The sequence below is a fragment of the Chironomus tepperi genome, unplaced genomic scaffold, assembly GCF_022539635.2.
Source record: "Chironomus tepperi strain 1889 unplaced genomic scaffold, CSIRO-AGI_Ctep_v1 contig_454, whole genome shotgun sequence".
NCBI classification, from domain to species: domain Eukaryota; kingdom Metazoa; phylum Arthropoda; class Insecta; order Diptera; family Chironomidae; genus Chironomus; species Chironomus tepperi.
This window is the reverse complement of record NW_027226576.1, coordinates 84,129-105,058: the sequence shown is the minus strand read 5'-3', so window position 1 is coordinate 105,058 and position 20,930 is coordinate 84,129. Positions and strand designations below refer to the sequence as shown.

Sequence of the window (20,930 nt, the reverse complement as noted above, 5' to 3'; positions counted from 1 at the left end):
CAGCCTCAACCAAAAATTTTTTTTTGTAACAACATTTTGTAACGAGGAGGGGGAGGGGGGTCTAGAAATTCGTTTTTTTGCGTAACGTAATAAGTGAACGGCCACTTAGCTGTTATGATCACTATTCTGTAAAAGCTAAATAGGAGCCATCGGTAGCAAAAGAAAAAATCACATTTAATTCAAAACTCGAAAAAGTGTTGATACCCAACACTTCACAATTGAGTACAAACAAAATTAATAATTTAAAAAGCAAACATTTAAACAATAAACGGAATTCACAGTTTTTTTTTAAATTTTTGAGAGGAATTTAAAAATTTATTTTCTTCTGAACCTTTTGGATAAATTCAAGGCATGAATTTGGTCTGAAGTTATTTATATATTGTGATTAGAACTCAATTGATAAAAAATCAATTGTTTACTCTTATTATGTATAATTATATGCAGAAATAAAAACGGAAAAATTATTTTTGCTTCTGAATTTCTCAGTTCTTTTGAATATGTGTGATTGAATACATCATAAAACTCTAAAATAACATTACGTGATTGAAGGATATGAAAATTAAATTATGATAAAATCTCGCGTGTGTATAATCATATTAAATTGACATTCTTTTGATATTTCAAATCAGATTTATGTCGTTATTATTCTGCGTATGGAAGCATAAATAAACAAAAGGACAATTGTAACATCCTATGAATGAAAAAAATATCAAACAAAACTCATGAAAAGGAAAATTTCTCTGATTTAGGATTTCATTTTTTTTATTGAATGCACGTGTCTAGAAAATCATGCTGAGCTATTTTTCTATGAAAATAATATATCAACAAAAATCGTGGGTTGTGAAACTATAATTATGATATTGAAATATATCTATAGAATTTAAGGTTGCAAAAATCATCCTTTAGAAATAAATTTTATATATATTACTTAATTTCAGTATTTTTTTACTAAAAAAATTCGAATTTTTAATTAAAAAAAAAAATACAAAAAATAATTAATATTAATAAAAAAAAATCAATAAATAAATTCCAAAACATTATAAAAACTTACATTAAAATAATAAAAATCATGTTTAATTATCAATTGCTTCAAGCTCCTCCTCTTTTCAAAATATATGTATCGAGAAATTCATTAGCAATGGCATTGTGTTATAGAGATACACATACATATATTTTTTACAAATAAAAAATTACGTTTTTCAAAACAAACACATTCAGACAAAAATTCTCTCGTTCTCTCAATTTTTGTGTTATACAAAAAATATTCAAGAGTTTAAACGGCAGCAGTAGCAGTCAAGATGTGGTTTGTACATTTTTTCCATGCAAAATTTATAAGTTAGTGTTTGCTCTTTTATGATCGGAAACGGGCGTCTGTTTAATAGGTATAAAATTATCATCGGAAAATGAAGAATGGTTTTTCTTTGTTTAAAATGTCTTCGAGAATGAATGTTAATCATGTGTGAAATGAAAAAAAAAAAAAAAAATTTAAGACAAATAATTTGTTTTTTATCAAAAGTCTTAACATATTAAAAAAATAATTAATATAAATTGGTTCATTTTATCGGTAGCAAAATGATATAGCAAAGAAAATTACAACTAAAAGTTATTAGTGAACAATTAATATATTTTTTTTCATATAAGATGAGTGTTAAAAAAATTTGAAAAATTTCAAACACTTTAGTGAATATAAACTTTACTTATGTTATCTGAAAATTTATTACTGACACGGGAACATGAATAGTTTAAGCAAAAAAAGGCAACCCCTTTTAATTTTTCAAGCATACTTAGCGGTTACTATTTTTGGATTTTTCAACTACAGAAAGGCTCAACAATTTTAATGGTAAATATTTTGAAGTTTTTATTTATCTATTTATGCTGTATTTTCGTATGTTCCCTCCTATTTATGGTAAATGAAAGGAAAACTAAAGAACTTTTTTCAATAGCAATAGATTAGTTTTTTTTAAACATTTAGAAAATTCATCAAAGAAAAAACACAAAAATTAAAGATTTTACTTTTAAAATGTTAATGCAAAAATTTACAAAATTGCTCAAATTTTACTCGGGTAGAACAAAGTCAACATTATGCCTAGTTGAAAACTTGACATTGGTGGATTTAGCTATGATATGGCAATATTTTTTTTTACTACATATAGGGTCAAAGTCTGTTCCACTCAAATTACTTAAAAAAAATAACAAATTGTAAACTTCGCCGTGTGGATCAAATTATTAAAAGTTTATCTAAAATTCTACGAAAGAAAATGTCTTATTTTTAATAATGTGAAAATTTGATAATTTTTCACTTTTCAATAACTATTAATTATCATTGACATATGTGTGGAATAAACTCAGATATTTTTATTTTAAGTCTATTATCATAAACTTGATTGTGACCTCCGTCGAAATCTGTATTCAAATGAAAAAAAAAGAATAAATGATATATGTACATTTGAAAAAAGATATGTGTGTGCTTACTGTCTTCAGCGACGATTTTTAATTTTTTTTAATCCTTTTACTCTTTTGGTAATTCTTACAAAAAATAAATTATGAGATTTTCATCTCCATGAAGATGGTGATTTTTTAAAGTCGGATTTTTATCAAAAGAAGATATAAGAAAGAAAGGAAAAGACACACGGTATTAATAGCAACAACACGTATTGGAATAACTTTCGGGTGTCGAAAGATGTATTATAACACAATTTTTTTTAACTCAAAGTCTTTTGTGGTTCTATTTTTTTAAGTCTTTTTCAATCTTTTCTTTATTTATTCATTGGTAAAAAACAGGTGAATTATGAGAATTTAAGAGTTTGAAAACTAGCATAACCATTTAATGTTTATATTTTTTGAAATTAAAATACACTTTTGCAATTAAATAGTAAAATTTTTTAAAAAAAAATTATACAGATTTTTAAAAATTTGAAAAAGGACTTGTTTTAAATAGAAAAAACTCAAAAAACTAACTAAAATTTTAAAACGAACTCAATCAATATGATGTTGAACATAGTATAGGTGAATGAATTTTGTTGTTGTCCCGGGATAAAATTGGCATATAAAAAAAGTGAACTATTTAGAATCAACTCAATTTTGAATGAATTTTGCTCATTGCAACTCATACAACTTTTAAAAATTGCTTTAATTTAAAACACATCTCAGAAATCTAAAATAATAATTTATGTCATCTGCTATTAATACTAGGGTTTCCAAAAACGGGAATTTTCCCGGGAATTCCCGGGAACGGGGTCGGGTACGGAATCCCGAAATCAGACGGGAATATTCCCGAAATTCCCGTATCTAATAAAAAATTTTTCAACAAAACTTTTTATGACATAAAAATTTTATATTTTTTATGAAAAAATGTCTTGTAATCAATAATTTAGAATTAAACTATCTAGATACTTAATTTGTTGAATATTTGTAGTAGTATTCTTTATTTACCATAAAGGTATTTTGATTTGCAAATGAGATTGATACAGTTGAATTTTTTGGAACACAGTATTTTAAGACACATTGATATGTAATATCAAGTTAACAATTTTTCAAATCTAGGTTTCAAATAAATTTAGGCTCTCGTTTCGGCGGCTATCTAGTATATTACGTGATACTTTTCAGGTTCGTTCTATCCAATTCCAATCATTAGGTAATCTAGTAGCTCTCGTCCCTTTGTCTCTCGCTACACTTCAAGTTTATGACCCGTTCCTTAATCCAACGTTGCCCAGGCTTGATCTCGTACATTAAGCAGTCGAAGTATCTAAACTTCCGAGAAAGAACTAATTTGGAAATGCCTGGATTCGAACCGACGACCTTCGAGACCATCCCAAATTTGAGCCAAGCGCCTTACCTATTTGACCAGCAAGGCACTTAACTGCTTGTTCAAATTTTTTCAATTTTTCTCAAAAAAAGTATAAAAATTTGTAGAAAAAATTACCCGTAAATATTCCCGTTCCCGATTCCCGAAATTTTACGGGAACGGGAATTCTGGAAACCCTAATTAATAATAAGTTGTAGTTATACTTTTAAGTGGTGCTTTCAAAATAAAGTACCAAAATATTTTAAAAACGAATTTAAAACGACTGATTGATTATCTGACTGATTATCAAAACTGACTAGTTCTAATAAGAATTTTTAAGTTGAAATGAGTTTGTTGCAGGCCAATGAATATGTCCAGAATAGTCATTTATGAACAAAATTATATTGATTTCTTAAACATGATGATTGTGATAAGAATATCCATTAGATTCTAAATACACGAATGTTTTACTGGCAAATAAAGATCGAGAAAGTACTTTTTATATTGCTTACAATAAATGAAGTTAAAGGCTTTAGCTGAAGAATTTAGCTAAATTTTCAAAGTAAAACTAACAATATAAAACATGTGCGATCATAAGAAAAATTAAACATTAATCATTAATCAATTTCAAATGTCAAAAAGTTTCGACCTTTTAATCATCTTCATAGACACAAACGTATCATAGAGATATCTAATCAATTTGAAAAATTTGCATTAGGCGCCATACAACTATTTACTCTAAACAACTTTTTTAGTATTATCAACATTCCCACAAAATTATTTCAACACGTTCTTATTCATGATAAATTATTATTTTTTTATTTTAAATGCTTTCTCGAGAGAGAAAAAAATTGAAATAAAATATTTGTTGAAATAGAAAATATAGGTATACAATATAAAAAATAGTGATTAACTCTAAGAATTATTTCTTTCTTTAAAAAAAATAATGGAAATTCAACGAAGATAAAAAAAAATATCCAAAAAACTAAATATGTATCGCGGATGAAACTATCATTAGTCGAACACAGCAGGTATCAACAATGAAAATCAATTCAGCACTATTATCTTTTCTTTCATATGGTTGTTTTTTATGCTGATGGCCTAAAATGAAACAAACTTTCATATTTATATCGATCAGATTTAATACTAGTAGATTACTAAGGAAGTAAGCTTTAAAATCTATCATCATTCCATCACTGCATATGATGATTAATGAATTTGATTTTTGAAGTCATGTTCATTCTTTATTTTAATCGACACCTATTCTGTATTTAATCAATAAAAGTTTATGGCAAAATTAAAATAGTGGTTTGATGAGGTAAAATCATGCTGTAAAAATTTTATCTTAACAGTGTTTTACAGAAGGAAAATTTCAAAATTTCAATTTGAAAATGGTTTAGATTGCTTTAACAATAATATAACTTGTGATTGATCTTCGATATCATTTTTCAATCCTTTGGATTTCAAAGATTTTTTAATAATCTTATATTTAAGATTTCAATACCAGCCTAAAATATAAATCCGGGACTACAGTATTAAACATTTTCGATCCTCGAATCAATAAATCTCAAATTTATATTGGTTTTTATCAGTGGGCATTAGTATTTATTTTAGCTTCTCGGCAAAAAAAAAAAAACAGTAGATGGACACCCTTTATTAAACTCTGTTTTTCAGCAAAAATTATGATTTTAAATTACTTTATTGAAAAAATAATAACAGTAATAAATCTCCAAATTCTGAAATTGAAAAATCGATAAAAACTTGGATCACTTGTATTATTTAAATGATTTTTGATATTTATATAAATATATATATAGAGAAAGATTAAAGTCACCAGATAATAAAAAGTAAAGATTATTATTTTCGTCATACTGCAGTAAGGTATTTTCATGTTCTTATTCGAATTTATTACAAAGCATTTATTGTTCCATGTATTTCTTTTTTACTCAATGAAATGTAAAGAAGCTCATGTATGTGTATAAAAAATGCAAAACCATTGGTATTCAAAATATAATCTTTAAGTACACCACCGACTTAAAAACCTTTAAATAAATAAAATCTTTTACATGCAAAGTATATAAAAAATATAATACAATAGTAAAATTGAATAGTTGATATCAAAAGATTGATTTAAATTATAATAAACAAGGGTTTTAGTTTTTAAAATTAAATTTTTTTTCGCCAAGTTTATTTCTTTTAATATATGTACATATGAAAAGGTAGAATATTATTTGAAAGAGTTCACTTAATCACTTAAAAAAATTGGTCAAAATTTAATTTTACTGTTAAGAAATGATCTCTTAATATTATTATACATTTAAATGCATCTACTTAATTATTTATAAGTTTTCTTTTTGGTTTTGTTTAAAATTCTTTCCTTGTGCAACGGAAATAACAAACAATCTTAACCTACAGCATCATTTATGCTACCTTATTACGCTTTCTCAAATTTTGTTCTTTTGAGTTTGTTCCCAAAGATCAGAACACAGGAATATATTTTTATTATTCAAAAATAAACCACAAAAACTCTGAAACAGTATTTTAATATGTACGATGTACGCTTCATTTGCATTTAAATACAACTTTGTTAAATAATAAAATTTATTAAAATAAATATGAATATAAAAAAAAAACATTGAAATGCTGAATTGGTGTTATTTAAGATAAATATATTTTTAAATTGTAACTTAGGAATTATTTAGAATTTATTTGAAATTAATTTTTTTTTTAATATGGTATTTTAGTTTCAGTTTAGGAGAGTTTAGGTAAATAAGGAAAAAGAATTTTTTTGAATTTTTTTAAACAAAATTATGTTATATGTATAAATATGCAATACAATGTCTGCTCCAAAAGTGCAAGAAATTTGTAGACTTTTATATATCTAGTCTTTAATAACTTATCATATTAAATGGTAAAATTCAAGAAAAATGTTATTGAAATTAGAATACCATAAAAATTTATTGGTTAGGCGCTTTAAAACGTTATTTAACACAGTTTATTGATTTCTAAAACTGCGGTATAAAATAAAATTGAAATGAAATTGAGCTGATGAGAGGTGAAAACATGGTTTTATAGAAGATAGAAACTACTCCGAATGGATAGTTAAGCAGATAATGAATAAATTTTTCAGACTATAAAATTCTTCCTTTTGAACAAGCTAAATAAAAGAAATTTTAAATAAAAGATATAAAAAAACATAAAAGTTATTGTTTCTATGAAATCATATGATGAATAAAGAAATAAATACCTTTGAGATCATATATTACGAATACAAGTATTAAATTTTTTCATTTTTGTTAAAAAACAGTAACACTCAAGATGATACAATATTTTCCCTATTTTAAATAATATTTTTACATATTTTTTTAGAACACATATTTCTGCATGATATATATGTAGTACAAAAAACAGCTATTAGTTAAATCTTGCATTACATATTTTGAATTTGAAGATTATAAACAAAAGCGTGACAAAGTTATATAACTATAGATAAATATACATATATTTCTTATTTACAAAACTCGAGATATTAGAAATGTTATATGTATGTATATATATACAATCATTTTATTCCACTCTTTAACACAAAATCAATGAATAATAGACTATAGCTTAGAGAATATTGAAGACATTGTAAGCTGAAGTTGAAAAATTGTAGTTTAATACCAACATTTAAAAAAATATTCCGTCGTTATTAATACTCAATTAATAACTTTTATTCTTTTTAACTATTCACCGATTTTTTTAAATAATATTTTTTAAAGAAAAATGTCTGTATAAATGAGATAAAATATTTTTTTGTTAAAACTTTTAGTTATATTTGATCTGCCGAATATTCTCTAAATATTTTTTCTGATTCAAAACGTGTTGTTCTATATATAGATTACTTGATAAGAAGTTTACAAATGAACTTTTAAAAACAATATCCATACAGTTAATTGGCAATATGCTTTTCGCGACACACTGTTTTGCCGTGAAAAATCTCAAGTGTGTCGCAAAACTTCTTCAAAACACAAAAAAAGACTTTTTAAAAAGTTTGAAAATTTGAAAAACTCAAAAATAATCAACTTTTTAGTGTTTGTGGTTAGATATAAAAAACACATTGCTGGTTTGCCGACGCTAATTAATTGATTCTGAGTTTGCAATTGTAATAGAAACATTAACAATTGTGTCTTTGAAACTTGATGGGATACAAAAATAAAATTGTTTCGGAAATTGAGATCGAATGAATAGTAGAGTACACTTTAAAATATTGAAAAATTTTGAAGTTTTTGGATAGATTAATAGAAACAGTTTTGAATCTTTTAAAAATATTGTTTAAATTAAGCACTTGAAAGTTAACATGGATAAAAAAGTATTTTGTTTATTTATTTATTTAATATAAGTCGAAATATTATTCTTTCTCTTGAATAAATTATTCAGCCAGTGAAGAAGGAAAAAACGCATCAAAATTATTGTTATGTAATGCCGTTTTGTGATATTTATTTTGCGGTATCAATAAAAGATCTAGAGAGCGTAAAACAATTTTCAATAGGTCATTTAAAAACTCTCTCAGTATGATGTCTCCGTTTGAGTTTTATAAACAAAATGTTAAGTAAAGTATCTTTGCATAAATTTTAGTTTGGTCATAAAGGTTGTGGAGAGGTTTCCGACACGAACTGAGATGAATGAAAATAATAATAAAAACAAATTTATGAATCTATTTGAATTTGTGATTTTTTATGACATTGCATCCGTACGGTGCAAAATAATTAAAATAAATAAATAACTGGCTGAAAATTTAAGATGGTTAAAAGGAATCGCTTTCATTCTTTGAAGGTAAAACGTGTTTATTATTTTTCGAATTATTTATTTTTTTAAATAAATAATATATTATTATAGAGTACCAAAGAGAATTTCCTAAACTCTTATAAAACTCAATTTTGTTATTAAAATTATGAAAAATCTTAAAAAATTCGACTGTTTGCCTGAATTTTCTTTTATAATGATGGAAAACACTTAATATAAAAATTCAGACGGATGCATTTTCAAACTACAGGCCAGCGCATCTAAAACAATTGAAAATGCAGGGAGGTGTTTAACAAGATGATCTTCAAAAAAAACTTGAAATTTTTTGACCACAGTTGAATAAAAAGCTGTCAACAACTTACATATCTGATATAGAAAATAGTTATTTTGTTTTCCTGAGATATTTTCCATTGCATAAAAAATGCTATTTGTATTATGTAAATAATTTAATATTTATATTTTTGATTTTAATACAGAACGATGACAATGATTTAGTGGTTAATAAAATGACGAACCAAAGAATGAAGGTAAGATGTTAACATATTAAAAAGCTGATAATGGATGTCATCGTATAAAAAGGCAACACACAATTAAGATGATAAAAGCTGCTGCTTGAACGATTAAATATATTATTGCAATTATTTAATGTGGAAAATAAAAAAAACTTATTTAAAGAAAAAATATGCTGAAAAAAGATTGAGATAACAAAATCGTTGTATAACTACTTGAGAACAATTAGTTTACAACATTATGTGTAAGCACATAGAAAACTATTTAGCTAACGATTTTTTAATAATAAACTGCAAAATATATTCCTAATAAATAATCAAGTTAATCAAAATAATTTTATTTTCAACTTTAGGGCGATTCCACAGATTGGTTGAATTTAAAAAAAAAATTCTTGAATAATCCTTGTTTTTTTAAATTTTAATCATTCCCAAAATGGCATTTAATTTAGTTAAGATGTCATGAAGATTAAATTAATATCTTTATTTACTCATTTAACATCATTAACGGCATTTGAATGACAGCAATTGAAATTAATTAAGCTAAAACTTTGTTTTCTCACGGATTAGCAATTTCTTTACTTATAATTTTTTTTTTTTTTTTTGATAATTGGGAATATTTTAAGGTTTTAGCTTAATAGCTTGATTTTGAGTTCTTAGAAGCAAAATTTAGGATGAATCAAATAAGGAACCATCGTCTAAATTTTGCTTTTAAAAGATGTTATATTGAAGTTAACGGTAGTAAATGGCTAAAAAGTAAGTGAAAAATCATCATTTCTGAAATTGCATCATCTGTGGAATTACCCTTTGACAAAATATGAATATTTTTGTAACGTTGTTAATTTTTATGATCTTTTTTTTATAATAAATTTAGTTTGAAGTAACTTCCTAACTAATCTTCTAATGCTTACTATCTTTATTGTTCTCACATTATTGATATATCCCTTCGTCTTTGTAACATTCCTATAGAAAATTTTCAGACTTTTTATTGTTTTGCACACCTTTCAATTGTCATTCGTTTGAGAACAAATATATATCTATAAAAACACTTTTGAAGACATGAAGTGTGCATATGAAGTATCATATAGTAATAGAACTTAAAAAGTATGAAGAAAACAAAAGTCATAAAACATATGTTTTTTCTTTTGTAATAAATTCTGGAAACTGATATTCAGTTACGCAATGGGTCGTCATGTTACAATAGGGAGAACGGAACAATCAAAAGTGACTTTTTGAGGGTTTGTTTAAGGCACGATTATGGTCATGGTAGATGATCATGAAATGAATTATGTTATTTTTGCCAATTCCTTTACTCTTAAAATTATATTCTAGTTATAAAATATTTTAAAATGGATAGGTTTGAAACATTCCAATAATATGAGGGTTATTCAATAGTTTTTTTTTACAAGACAACTAAATATTTTACACATCCATCACAGGAAGAAAATTTTAAAAATCTCAGAATATAATATTTATGTATTTATGTATATATATAAATACTAGAATAATACCACTCCAAGCATGGAGGGATAGGTTGAAAAGGGTGCATATTTTTTTCCATTATGATATTGACTTTTTTCAGTCAAGAAATTCCTAACAGAATTACGAAGCTAGAATCTTTAAATCAAATTGCTATATAGATTAATTTACAAAGGAAAATAATATTTATTTACAGACAGAAATGAGATCATGTACAGCATGCGGAGAATCAATAGCAGATAGATATTTCCTAGAAGTTGGTGGATGTTCATGGCATGGGTCATGCTTGAGATGCTGTATTTGTCTATCACCTTTAGATCGTCAACAATCGTGTTTTTTTCGTGAAAGGCAGGTTTACTGCAAAACTGATTATACAAAGTAAGGAAAATTATTATTTCTTTACTTTTAGTGTGAGAATTATATTTTATAAATTTTTGAACATAAATTTATTTTGGTACTGACGTATCAGCTTTTCACACATATGTGGTGCAAAAACATCACATAAATTTAACATGTGATTTCTTGAATGAATCTTGATGAAGCACGGATTCAAAAAATAAGGATTTAAAAATATATAGCTACAAAAAATAACTAAGAAGTTGGTAAGAAGTAAATTAGCTTACACGATGCAAAAGTATAAAAAAAGAATATTTAATTGTTAACTTAAAAAAACTCCTTCATTAAAGTCTATATACATAAGTATTTGAAAGAACAAAAAAACGATTATATTTGAGTAAACTAAATAAATAAAATGTAACAAAATATTCAGTAGCTGCAAAAAGAGAAATGTATGGGCAATCGATGATTTATAGACACTATTATATATTTAAGTACACTTTTGTAATTTATGATTATGTTTGTAAATCGTTCAACACATAACGAATAAAAAAAAACTTGTTCATATTTTATTCTTAAATGCAAAAACAATAAAGTTATATATTATGTTAAAAAACTAATATGAACTAGTGATTTAAGTACCATTTTGTTTTCACAAATAAAGCGCACTTTCCAAATCATTATTAAAATAAATTATTTAGTTCAGTTTAAACTCTCAAAGTGGTATTCTATTTCTTGAAAATTTTTGCCGCCAAAAAAAAAAAAAAACTTGTAAATGCTTTAAATTAAAAAAAATCACAAAACACTGAAAATTTTATATATCAGAGAATATATAAAAAAAAATGTCTGTGACATAAAATAAAAGTTTAATACATATTACGGTCTCTCGTCGCTGGTGGTATTCTTTTTCATTGACATTATTGCACAATTTGAATCGATTTTAATTTTATGTAAATTTAAAAAAATATTTTAACCAAAAATGTTTTTTTATTAACATTAAAGAATGATCAATATATTGACAAAAAAAATTAAATTTTCATTTCATTTATGATATCACATCTCAAATTCATTGATAACAAATACCTACAAATACTATGAGCTGATGTATATGATACACAATGCACTATCAGCGTGAGATAAAGCAATAAAGATTTCATTCCTAAAAATCTGTAAAAACTGCATATACGCAAACAAAATCCCATAAAATATTTAAAACGAGGTATCGGAACGGAAGAGTAAAAGGAGTCGGTGATAAATCTACGGATTAAAAAATCAGAAGAAGCAAAAAAGTAAATTTAATTGTTTTCTCGTTCACTTCTTATGTTGTTTCTCACTGTAGCTTCTTGTTTCATGATCATCAGGACATGGATATGCATATCTACTAATGTTGAAGCAGTTAAAAGCAACAATTCATTTTATTCAGAACGAATTTTATGTTATTTATTTTTGTGTTGTTTGGGAGTGAAAAGTCATGTTAAATTTTCCAAACATCATTCGCGCGCTGTATGCACACATTAAATGCAAATTATTGGGACGTGATATTTATATATATATATATATATATTTATTTATTCAAATATGATTATTTCAATATGCCTATGTATGCATGAAAAAAAATCAATCATATGTTACAAACACCAATTACAAAGCAATTTATAGTTACAAATAAGATTGTTAGTTATTTATGATGAACGAAATAAACATAGAAGCTTAGGGCACATCTTATTAACGTTAAAATTTTTTTTTAAATCTGTTTATTAAAGTAAAGTTAAGTTGAAAAACGTAAAATCGATTAAAGTTTTTAATTAAATTATAATTTTATATTTTCAAATTAAAATCTATTTAACTAGATTTAATAATCACAATGAGCGTAGATTTTATAAAGTAACTCATTAACATATTTAAATTTAAATAATGTTTTATCTAATGATTGATAACTAATGATGAACTAACTAAAACTGGCTGAACAATGCTCAAATGATAAATGATATTCGATATTCATGAAAAATTACAAAATTTGCAGGAAAAACAAATAGTTTTAAAGAACTCTGCAATAAGTAAATTCAGTCATAAAAGTCTTTTTTAGTTTTGACCAAAAGCTAAATATTTGAAACTTGGATACATTCACGATAAGCACGAAATTTATACTCCCGACACAATTAGAAATTTATGAGAATTAAATTTAAAGTATTACCTAAAAACTTGATTGAGATTTTGCTATTATTAAAGATAGTATTTATAAAAGTCACCGTTACATTTGTGACTAGAAAAATAGCGTGTAAAATACTAGAAAAATTGACGCATACTAATAATTTCTGAATTATTTTATATGAAACAAGGTGCGAATATGTAAAAAGTAACATATTCATTTTCTCACGTGATATCAAAAGAAAGTGTTAACGTGACGGTATCAGAATTCAAAACAAAAAAAATATGTTGAGAAAAAAAATATCGATCTGATGATATTTCTAAATTTCTTTTTTATTCATTTTTCTCCTATGCTAATTTATTTATATGATACATTATAAATTCTCTTTTATACGTTAAGGTATATCACCTGATGCTTTTTTTTCATTTATAAAGAATTCATATGAATTTTTTTATCGAGTTCATGGTTATTTTTTGGTTTAGTCATAATCATCTTTTGCCTTTGCAATATTGTGATATGATGAAATAAGAATAAAAAAAATCAAATGACAATACAAAAGTTTTTTTTAAATAAAGATTGAAATTATGTTCTGATCATTTTCCAGGAATTTCGGTGCAAAATGCTCAAAATGTTGTCGAGGTATTGCTGCTTCAGACTGGGTTCGAAGAGCTCGTGAATTAGTCTTCCATCTTGCTTGCTTTGCTTGCGATCAATGTGGTCGACAATTATCAACAGGTGAACAATTTGCTTTGTTGGATGATAGAGTTTTATGTAAATCACATTATATGGAAAGCGTTGATTGTGGAACAACATCAAGTGAAGGTAATTAAAATTTATGAATGATTCTACATATTTTATTGCTCATATTAAGCATTGTAATTTGCAGATGGTGGAGAAGGTGATTGTTATCACAAAAACAAGGCTAAAAGAGTAAGAACTACATTTACGGAAGAGCAATTACAAGTTCTCCAAGCTAATTTTCAAATAGATAGTAATCCAGATGGACAGGATTTAGAACGAATAGCTTCTGTAACTGGACTTAGTAAACGTGTCACACAAGTTTGGTTTCAAAATTCACGAGCACGCCAGAAAAAACACATTCATACCGGTATTACAATTTTTTAAATTAACTTTCTATTTTTCCTATGCTTTCTCGATATTGGGACCGGGAAATTTCCGTCCAAAGTCCTTAAAATTTTCCTTATAAACTCTTAACAAAATTAAAAGACTTAAAATAAAAAATGTTTAATTTTTAATCAAAAATTTTATTATATTTATATATTAATTTTATTATAAATTGTTATTTACAACTATTAGAGATTATTTCTCATAACTACAATTTGTATCTTCATAATCAAATCGTTTGCTAATAGTTAAACTCAGAATTTTTTAGTGTTATTCTATTATTAAATCATTTAAAACTAGTTAAGTTCCAGAATTCTAAGAATTTATATTTAAGAACAAAAAGAACATTTTAGTTTGGGAAAATCTTCCGAGACCAAAACTACTCAGTTGATTTTATTTTAATTTATTTTTTTTAATTCATTTGCTTAGTTCCACGTGAAAATGATCAATTCGGGAGGAATATCAATTTGCAGTTAACATATTCTTTTCAACAAAGTAGTTCACAACCACATTCAATGCAGCCATTCAACGGTGGATTATTAAACAATAATAGTTGTATATTAAAAAATAACATGTCTTCTAAAACAGGTCTACGCCAAGGTAATTCATTGTTGATTACAAAAAATTATTTTATTTTTCATTTTTTTTGTTTTAATTTTTAATAGAATCATCAATAAGTGAAAACTCCGAAGATTCATGAATTCAATGAATTCAGAGAAGAAAAAAAATCATCAAGTAGTAAAAAAATCGAGGTAGAATAAAACAGTAATTATTATTAATAATTTGGTAAAAATATTAAGTTTCCATGCATTAGTTTAAAAAAAATTAACCATTTTTTGTTCCTAAAAACTTTTAGGAAAGTGATGTTTTTAAGATCAATTCCTTAAAAGAAGACGCATAACCTAGTTTTGTCCATCTGTCCATAAGCTATTTTTTAAGCTTAAGCTTTTCTGATGGGGTTTTATGGTCAAAATGTAAATTAAAATAAATTATTTTTTATAACTACCCAAAATGATTGACTTAATTAAATTAAAAAATAAAATGTTTTTTTAAGTCTTAGAAATATGATTCTTATTAAAAATATCAATTTTCGGTTTTTAATCAACATCGCGAATAATTTTTAGTGCAATTTCCTGAAAGTAATTAAAAATTCATTAATTTAATTTTTTTTTTCAAAAAAATTCTTACTTTTTACATAGGTGAAATAAACTTTCTCAAAATTTTCTCCGGTTACTGGTTGAAATGCCAAATTTATCAACTTTTTCGTTTTTTTTTTTTCTGAAAACACTGAAGAATTTTCATTTTCTTGTTTTTCCTATAATTTTTAATTAAAATTTCATTGTTTAATTTTTTATACATTTTAAGATCATCTATTATATTACCATTAAGAATATATTGTTCGGTTAAGCTTTTAAAATGATTCAAATTACTTTGATATTTTTAAGGTGCTTCCTGAACAAAGTTTTAATTTGTCATAACCGTTATTAGGTTTGAATGCTGAAAATCTGTTAAATGATGAAATATTTAAATTCTAGTATGGCAACCTGAATCTTGTTCTGTGGGTCGGGAAATGAATTATTAATCAATTGCTGATCGCTTCGACAAAAACGCGCTGAAATCGCTCGATAAAGTCGAGTACCTTTTTTATTTTTTTTTTATTTAGGGAGATAGGTTAGAAAGTCGCAGAAATCCAAAGCTGCGTTTTATTTTTTAAAAATAATCCTTTTATGTAAATTTTTTATAAAAATTATAAGTTATTGAAATACATTTGTAATATAAACGAAGAAACAATATTCAATGTAAATAAGACACTAAACTAATATGCCATTAAAAGTTTAATTTTAAAAACAATTGTAAGCTTAGATTTAAAAAGAGACTATTAGATTTAATAAGCTGGAAATAATATATTTAATAATTTAAATTTTAAAATAAATATGTAAAAGTGGGTAAAAATAAGACATCATTTTTTTCAAACATGAAGAATAAAAAACAAATATATTACGAAACGTAGTAAAAGAAAAGTAAGAATGATTTATTTCAATCAACGTGTAAGAAGAAGATCATTAGAATGATTGATTTTGAAGTAAAGCGTATATAATAATTCTTATAAAGGAGAAAAAAATAGAAACCTAAATGTGAAAATTTACGAAACAAATTGGTTGTTGGCGCATTTTGGAAATCTAACTCGTTTTGGCAACGTATTTTTGAAAATATTGTTAGAAATTGCTATTTGAGAGACACTGCAATAGCAGATAGTCTGTCATTTCGATTTACCGTATTTGATGATTTTAAATTTTTAACGATTTAGTTTTTTTTTTCTCGTTGAAATAATTAGTTCTAAAAATTATTGCATATTGTTAACAAGGTGGACAAAATAATATTACAGCATTTAAGCTAGTTGTGTTTTTTTAATGATGTTAGACTCCGAATGAAGATGTTCTTTGTGTCTTTTGAGCTCCAGAGATCCAGAGCAGGATCTAATAGTACAGTAGCGTGCAAAAGTGAGTGACAGTTCAAAAATTTTGATAATTTTGCTTAAAAGATATCTTAATTTCAACCATTTTACTTTAAATTTTCACAGCATGTCTATTTTATAGCAAAGTTTCATAAACCAAACTCGTTTTCTACTTTAATTAAGTAATTTAAAAAAAAAAACGTTAAGTATTCAAAATCGCTAATGTGCAAAAGTGAGTGGACAGTTACAAATTATGGAAAAATTAGCGTAACTAGTTGTTTATGATGAGATTTTAGACTTAAAACATAATGTAAAATCAATGTAAAAGTTTTATTAATTAATGCAGTAATATAAGAGAAATTGCATTAAAAATCATGAAAAATGTCCGCCATTTTGAATGCAAGTAAAATCGGAATACCCGTGGTTTTGATGGAAATTTTAATTTAATTTTAGTTAACGGTTTTTTAAATTACTTAATTAAAGTAGAAAATGAGTTAGGTTTATGAAACTTTGCTATAAAATAGAAAATTTGAAGAAAAATGGTTGAGATTAAGATATTTTTTAAGCAAAATTATCAAAATTTATGAATAAGATCTATTTATTCAATCCAATGACTTTTAAGTTCACTTTTAGATTTTTTCAGATTATTTTTTTATTCATTCTCAAGCTGATCATATAAGATGACTCCTAAATAGCTGATGAAGATGTTCTATAGCTAATATGTACGCCTAAACAGGAAATTATTTACGTCACTCGGGATATTCTTTTCAAATGTAATAAATGTATATGTACCTAGTCAAGTGGTTAGAGCGTCCGACTACCGTTCTAACGACCCGGGTTCGATTCCAAGGAAAGTCTAGTCGGATTCGGGTGCTTTTTTGCTGTTTCTAGTCACACTCGGTTTGTGAATTCGCGATACGGAAATTGTGGCTAGGTGCATTGCATTGGTATACCCTGGGTCATTCAACTGCGCAGAGTTGAAAGAAAGCAAAACATCATTTGTGACAAATCAATCAAAAAATAAATTAAAAACATATCGTCGTCTGGATGTCATCGCATCAACAACAACAAAATTATTCAAAATCTAAAATAAAGCTGAAAAATCAACTGCTTGAACTCTTAACATATTAAAACATTGTAACAATTGAAATATAAAAATAAAAGCGTGTAAAAATTAAGATAAAGTTTAATTAAACTTTAAAAGTCTGTGTTTAACTGAAATCTAAGGTTTTAGCCAGCTAAAGAAGTGTTTAGCTATCTAAGATTTTAGCCGATAAAAGCCAACTTAGCTCGGATTCTAATTTCTGTAAACAAAAAAACATAGTTAGTTTTATCAATATTTTATCAAAATTGTTGTTGAATAATTATTAGATCATCAGAAAAACGTCCGGAATCCCTCGATTGAAATCCCTAGTTATTACATCGTTTTCCTAACCTAGTTTGAATTTGTTGTAATCGTTAAGGTCTGAAATTTAAATAACCGTTAAAAGACGAAATCCATAAATTTTGTGTTGTGTGGTGACGTGGAATCCACTGGATTTTGCTTATTTGCTCTTGAATAGAACTGGATCTTCTTCAATTGTGTCGTTTAGGTTATATACTTTATATTCCAAACATGATTATTAAATGCCAATGAACTTTTAATTAATTCAATTTTTATTTTTAAAAAATTAGTGAAACATAACAAAAAGAATTAACGAATTACAAAAACTAAAATTATAAATATTGCATACTATTGCACCATACAATATGTTCAAATTATTAGCAAAATTACGATTAAAGAAAGTTGGCATAATTTTAAAAATCGAAAAATGACAGAAATTTGAATATTTCAACTACCCAAATTCATAGACAATCCGATAAAATTGGAAGAATACTTGATTGTACTTGAGGATGTTTAACATAAATAAACATCTTTTTTCTACTTTTTAAGAATAAAAAGTTAATCACAAATATTTATTTTATTTTTTTCTCTTTTAAAAAAAATGTATGATTGAAATAATGCTAATAAATCATAAATATGTAACTATCTAAATTGAATATTAAAAAAAAACTTAGATTTCGTTTATTTTTAATGAAAAGTTTAGTAGTTGTCGATATCAGTATTACAGAGATTTATTCGAACAATTTATAATGTTTCCATATTACAACATAATAATATAACTTTTTTTAGATTTACTTTTTAATTTGAAATTCACAGATAGCTAAACATCAATATTCATATTCTGTACATATTGTTTGTATAAAAATAGAACGAACCATATTTTCTTTTTGTAAAATATGAGAATAAATTTACTTGGAAATCAATAATTTTGAAGTTTATTTTTTTGGTATTTGCATTTATATCAGTATAATTGGCATTGCACAGTGAGAATGTAAAAAAACTTTATCAAATTTACTGAGATGTTTATTTACCATAAAGGTATATCATAAGTTAACTATAAGTTGCAACATTTAAAATAATAGGCAGGCAAATTACAACAACATAAATAAAAATAATTAAATACAATTGACATGGACAAATTTATTGCAACTTCATGGCTGTCGACCAAAAAAAAGCCCCCAATACACAAAATATAGAGCACTAGACAACGTCACGTGAATGACACTTTAGATCGATGGACGTTAAAGAGTTTAAAAAAATAAGTCTTGACCAATGTATTCTCATGAAAAATCTGCTCGTCTAAACTTTCGATTCTTCTATAGTTGAGAAAATCATTGTTTAGTTTCAGACCTTATAAGGCTTTTTTGCGGAAATACTTAGGTGTTGTTCGCCTAGGGTATCTGTAAGTATCAGATCATCCTTTCGCTTACATCTTCTTTTGTTTGGAGATTTTGCTATTCACATAGCAATAATTGCAATTGCAATTGTTAATCTATTCGCTTTGTAAGAAAAGTTATTAACTTTAGTTTGTCGTCAAATATATAACACGTGTGTTAATTTTAATAAAAAATCATTCAATTTTCAACTTTATAATGTATGAATTTCCAATCATTGAATAGACGTTAGTAATATGCAACCTAAATTATTTAGTTCATAAACATTTACTTTAACAAATAACAAAAGGATCTCGTTATATGTAGGTAGTATCATAAACATAAATATAAATTGTACCTTTGCGTTTTTGTTTTAACTTTGATGAAAGAATCATAAAAGATACATAAGATAAAACAATTTTCATCTTTTATTAATGGAACATTTTTATTGCACTTAAAAATTATTTTTTTTTTATTTTATTTTATCATAAACTTGACAAACGGGAAAAATAATAAATTTATATGGGTCTTATAACATTATTTTCAACAAAAAGAAGTTTTTGAAATAGAAAAAACAAATATAGAGCTAATAAATTTAAGGAAAAAATTAAAAATAATGTCCATTGTCAGTCCAATGTAAATTGATCTAATTTCTGTTTTTTTTTTAACCAAAATTCCTTTTTGACGCATTGTTTTAAAATTAAATTTTCATACTAAAACTATAAAGTGAAATAACATATATAATTTCATACACGGTTATTTAAGTTCCGATTATAAATAGAATGGTAGGTAAATGTTTCAATCGCCAAAGAAAACATATTCATCATGATATAGTCAAGTTCATGATAAATCAACTAATCAAAACTTTGATACAAATAAGTATATACAATCTGCAATTTTTTACGATGATTTAGTGTTTGTACAAACACGTAAAATCTGAAACTTTTTGAATCATGTACAATAGAAAACTAAATCTCAAGGGATTAATTCCATTCTCACAGAAGCGCCCAGCAGAGTTTAAATATTCTTCATGGATCATCAAAATATGTTTGTTTTAGTATATGCATAGATATAGATTACAAAATGATTTAATTTTACTTGGTTCATAAATTTAAATAAGCTATGGATCATTTACTATATACTCATAGAAAAAAATCCAGGGACGTGTAAATGGGGGTTATGGAGGTCAAAACCCATAACTTTTTGAAAAAAAAACCTTCGATTTGTAGGGTAAAAAAAACAAGTAAAAACTAAATTTTGGCGATCCATACAATAAAATTCTGGCTCCGTCTCTGGAAAAATCTAATTAACCAATACAAATTAAATTAAAGTTTTTGTTTTTTTGATTGCAAGTTACATAAAGTATTATTTAATCACGCAAGCTTTCTTTAAAGTTTTAAGTTTAGTGGTGAAACTAAAAGAAAGGTTTTCTCGATTTTTTACTACTTCTTCATTTAAGTAAAATTTCAATCAATCAATTGCGACCATTTAAATGACAAATGAGATTCAGAGAGAAGGAGATAAAAAGTCAAAGGTTGCCTTGGTTTTTAC

General features: G+C 25.4%; 1 protein-coding gene across 6 annotated transcripts; it reads left to right on the top strand.

The window, feature by feature from the left end:
• The first annotated feature begins 1,304 nt into the window (after positions 1-1,304).
• LOC139098934 (LIM/homeobox protein Awh-like) lies at positions 1,305-18,563 on the top strand. Of its 6 annotated transcripts, none has more exons than XR_011545246.1 (9): positions 1,305-1,840; positions 9,049-9,099; positions 10,754-10,935; positions 13,647-13,864; positions 13,929-14,150; positions 14,597-14,767; positions 14,833-14,919; positions 15,703-16,668; positions 17,290-18,563. XR_011545246.1 is itself a non-coding variant. In XM_070651315.1 (7 exons), the coding sequence occupies exons 1-7, from the start codon at positions 1,838-1,840 to the stop codon at positions 14,865-14,867; spliced, it is 882 nt and encodes a 293-aa protein (XP_070507416.1). In that variant the 5' UTR covers positions 1,306-1,837; the 3' UTR covers positions 14,868-15,299. The 6 variants fall into 6 exon arrangements, 1 of the variants encoding a protein (XP_070507416.1); XR_011545243.1 differs by having other exon boundaries at positions 17,266-18,563; XR_011545244.1 differs by having other exon boundaries at positions 17,256-18,563.
• Positions 18,564-20,930: the final 2,367 nt, after the last annotated feature.